Genomic DNA, 3,746 nt, shown 5'->3' with positions numbered 1-3,746 from the left:
GTAAAAAATTATATCCATAATATTAGAACCAACACGTAACAACTGGCTTATTTTACGTGTTTCAACTATTGGCGGTTGGGTGTGGCTATTGGCTTTTTGTGTGTTTTGCGCTTATAGTCCATAGCCTGGAGCCAAAAGATATAACCGTGAATATAAAATAGTTGTATGAGACTAGAAGAAGGTAACCTTATAGCTTCACACTAAAGTTTAATTAAAAAACACATATAGAGTAGGAAAAAAGATATAGTAAAAAACCATATCAATAATATTAGAACCAACACGTAAGAATTGGCTCATTTTGCGGTTTCATCTATTGGCGGTCGGGTGCATCTATTGGCTTTTGCGTGTTATGCGCTAATAGTCCATAGCTCGAAGCCAAAAGATATGATCGTGGATATAAAGTATTTGTATGAGACTAGAATAATGTAACCGTTTAGCTTCGCGCTAAAGTTTGATTAAAAAGAAAACCATATATAAAGTAGATAAAATGGTGTAGTAAAAGAAATCATATCAATAATATTATGTTCCTGGAGGTCTCGTCGTCATCTGTTTTCTTATTTTCTGGTGAGTTTTGAGGTTTTTAGGTGGTTTGACCCAACAAAGTTTGAACTCTCATAAAAGCGAATTTGGATGGGCGACAACCGTAAAATGATGATGGAAGCGATTCAAATGTGATGTCAGGGGCTCTTTGGCTCCCAGCCAACGCCCGCCACGCCGCTGTGGCGGCCCTGCCTAAGGTGCGGCGACAAAAACTGCCGCCTAAGCTGTGGCAAAAAAATGAACTACGAAACGTGTGGCTGCGAACGCCTATTCATAGACCAAACACTCGCCTGGATATCCGTGGCTGCCGGACTTTGTGGCGTGGCGCGCTGTGGCCGAGAACCAAGCATCCTCTTAGTCTTGAGTCTGCGGCAAACTTGTTAATAACTCAAATGACCATTGAAGGGTAACAAAGTCACGTTTTATTCATTCATCTCAATGGCAAAAGGAAAAAAAATGATCCACCACGTAGAGTTTTCACGTCTACGATGACTAGTGACGTGTGAGTCTCTCATGTTACCATTCATGCTATCTTAATACGAATATTAATCCTAATCACTATATACTATCTCTATTTGAAACACTACAATTTGATAGTAATAAACATGGTGCAACCGTGCAATTTCATGTGTGTACCACATTAGATAGAAACCACCTCAGCCCACTTTTGATCAGCAGCGAATTTGGGAGTCGGCTGTCCACCAATCAAAACGCAACCAGAGTGGGAATGTGAAAACGAGAGGAGACGCCACTCTCAATATCTGCTCTAGGGTTTTATAGGAGAATTGCCGAAAAGGCGGCAGCATAAACGAGAGTGTACTCCAGCAAAGGCCGCGCCGCAGCCCCACCCTGCGCTGTCTGTCCCTCTCTCTCTCTCTCTCTCCGCCCCCGCTCCCCCCTTGGCTGGCTCCTCCCTCCCTCTCCTCCCTCCCAACCCCACCCGCGCGCCCCACCCAACCCCGCGCCGCCTCTCCTCCCTCCCCCACCGTGCGTGCCCTGCACGTGCTCCCTCCTCCCCCTCCCTCCCTCCTCCGCGCTACCACCTCCGGCCGCCGCCGCCACACCGCGTCTGGAAGCAGCGAAAGGCGCCGCCTTTCCATCCATCCGGCTTCCTCCCTGTAAAGGAAGGTTCTTCGGCGTTTCCTTTGTGTGCCGAGCCCGGGAGGCGGGCGTCTCGGGCGGAAGCATGGACCACGGCGGCGGGGGAGGAGGAGGGGGCGGGGCGCCGTCCAGCAGCAACAGCGGCGGGGCGGGCGCGAGCGGCGGGCGCGGGGGCGACCACCACCAGCCGTTCTACTACGCCGGCCCGGGGGCGTCCAACTCCGGAGTGCCGCAGCCCCAGCAGCAGGCGTCGGCGTTCGCGGGCGCGCTCGCTATCACGCCCGTCCCGGAGCAGCCGCAGCCGTCGTCGGCCGCGGGCGGCGCCGACAACAAGAAGGCGCTGGTGCCTGTGGCGTCCCCCGCGGCGGCGGCGGGGCCCGTGGTGGCGGCGAAGCGTCCGTCCAAGGACCGGCACACCAAGGTGGACGGGCGGGGGCGGCGGATTCGGATGCCGGCGCTGTGCGCGGCGCGGGTGTTCCAGCTCACCCGCGAGCTCGGCCACAAGTCGGACGGCGAGACCATCGAGTGGCTACTGCAGCAGGCGGAGCCGGCCATCCTGGCGGCCACGGGCACCGGCACCATCCCGGCCAACTACTCCTCGCTCAACATCTCCATCCGCTCCGGCGGCGCCGCCAACCCCGGCGCCGCCCGCGCCGCGCCGTTCTCGGCGCTCGCGCTCCACCCGCACCACCACCACCACCACCAGGCGGCGGGGGGCCACAACATGTCCGCCATGATGGCCGGGTACCACCACCACCTCCTCCCGCCGCCGCCGCCGCAGCAGCAGCAGGACCCAAACGCCGGCGGCGACGCCTACATGCGGAAGCGCTACCGGGAGGACCTGTTCAAGGAGGACGACGACCGCCAAGATCCGAGCGCGCAGGCGCGGGAGCAGCGGCAGGCGGCGGCTGCGACGCCCCCGCCGCCGCCTTCCGCCGCAATGTGGGCCGTGGCACCCAACGCCGCGGCCCCATCCGGCGGGTTCTGGATGCTGCCCGTGTCCGCGAGCTCGGCCGCCGCGGCGCGGCCCGCCGAGCAGCCCATGTGGTCCTTCAGCGGCGGCGGCGGCACGGGCACCGTGCAGGCACCGCTCCAGTTCATGTCCAGGGCCAGCTACCCCAGCGGCGCTGCTGCAGGAGGAGGCGGAGGCGGAGGAGGAGCCATGTCGGACACCAACCTTGGCATGCTCGCCGCGCTGAATGCGTACAACCGCGGCGGGAGCGAGGAGCAGCACCAGCAGCCCGAGGGGGAGCAGCAGCACGGCGGCGACGGCGGCGGCGGGGGCAACGACGACGAGGACGGCGACGACAGTGCCGAAGAGAACAACGGCAACAACAGCAACAGCTCACAGTAAGCTGGCTGGCGATGACGATGAGCAGGGAATCCGCCCGCCACCATGATCGCATCTTTCTGGTAGCAAAGCATCCGCATCATCGGATAGGTGTTTAGCGCTAAGAATTTTGGTGACTTGTTCGCGGGAGGATCGCCCTGAGCTGTCTGGATGATTGGACGGAGGAGGAAACCAACCGTGGGATCCAATCATGAAGAAAAAAAATGGTGCGCTAGCTTTTGTGCAGGAAGCAAGTGAAGCAAGCCAAGCGAATGCAGGAGCAAAGCTTCTTTGCTAGTTCATTAGTTTTTTTTTTCTCTCTTTGATGAATTTGTTTCAGTTGATTTTTTTTTGATTGTTCTATGAATGATTGCGTTGTTGAGACCGGGTGTGATGGTGATGATGATTAGAGTGGGTCCGAATTAGGAGGGCCAGCCAAGGACAGGAGTCTGAGTCTGAGTTTGAGAGGGATCTGTATATACAGCTGATCGATCATCTTGATTTTTTGCTGCGTTGTTGATTCTAGTTGTCGCTGGCGAGTTATTAGTACAAGAAGTGTTCGTCAGCCTGTTCGCTTACCGTATATGATCTTGGCACGCTAAATCAGCCATCAGTAAATAATTCACAAACGACGAATCGAACGCGCTGTCGTGGGTTTGCTCATCGTTATGTCACCTTGAATTGTGACTTGTCGCGTTGTTTTATCCTGCTATTCTTGTGTTCTTGTTTTTTATTTTTTAAACCTTGTCATGCAGTGCAGTGCGTACAGCCAAAA

At 56.0% G+C, this 3,746-nt stretch overlaps 1 protein-coding gene across 1 annotated transcript; it reads left to right on the top strand.

Annotated features, from left to right (window-relative positions):
- Window positions 1-1,498: 1,498 nt before the first annotated feature.
- LOC136508706 (transcription factor PCF3-like) lies at window positions 1,499-3,502 on the top strand. Its single transcript, XM_066503456.1, has one exon. It carries the CDS (start codon window positions 1,727-1,729, stop codon window positions 2,993-2,995), a length of 1,269 nt encoding a protein of 422 aa, XP_066359553.1. The 5' UTR covers window positions 1,499-1,726; the 3' UTR covers window positions 2,996-3,502.
- Window positions 3,503-3,746: the final 244 nt, after the last annotated feature.

The sequence above is a fragment of the Miscanthus floridulus genome, chromosome 15 (genome assembly GCF_019320115.1).
Source record: "Miscanthus floridulus cultivar M001 chromosome 15, ASM1932011v1, whole genome shotgun sequence".
NCBI lineage: Eukaryota > Viridiplantae > Streptophyta > Magnoliopsida > Poales > Poaceae > Miscanthus > Miscanthus floridulus.
The sequence above is the reverse complement of the archived record's forward strand: the minus strand, read 5'-3'. Positions and strand labels throughout refer to the sequence as shown.

Coding starts and splice junctions, on each gene's coding strand:
- LOC136508706 (XM_066503456.1), top strand. CDS start 1,727: ATGGACCACGGCGGCGGGGGAGGAGGAGGGGGCGGGGCGCCGTCCAGC.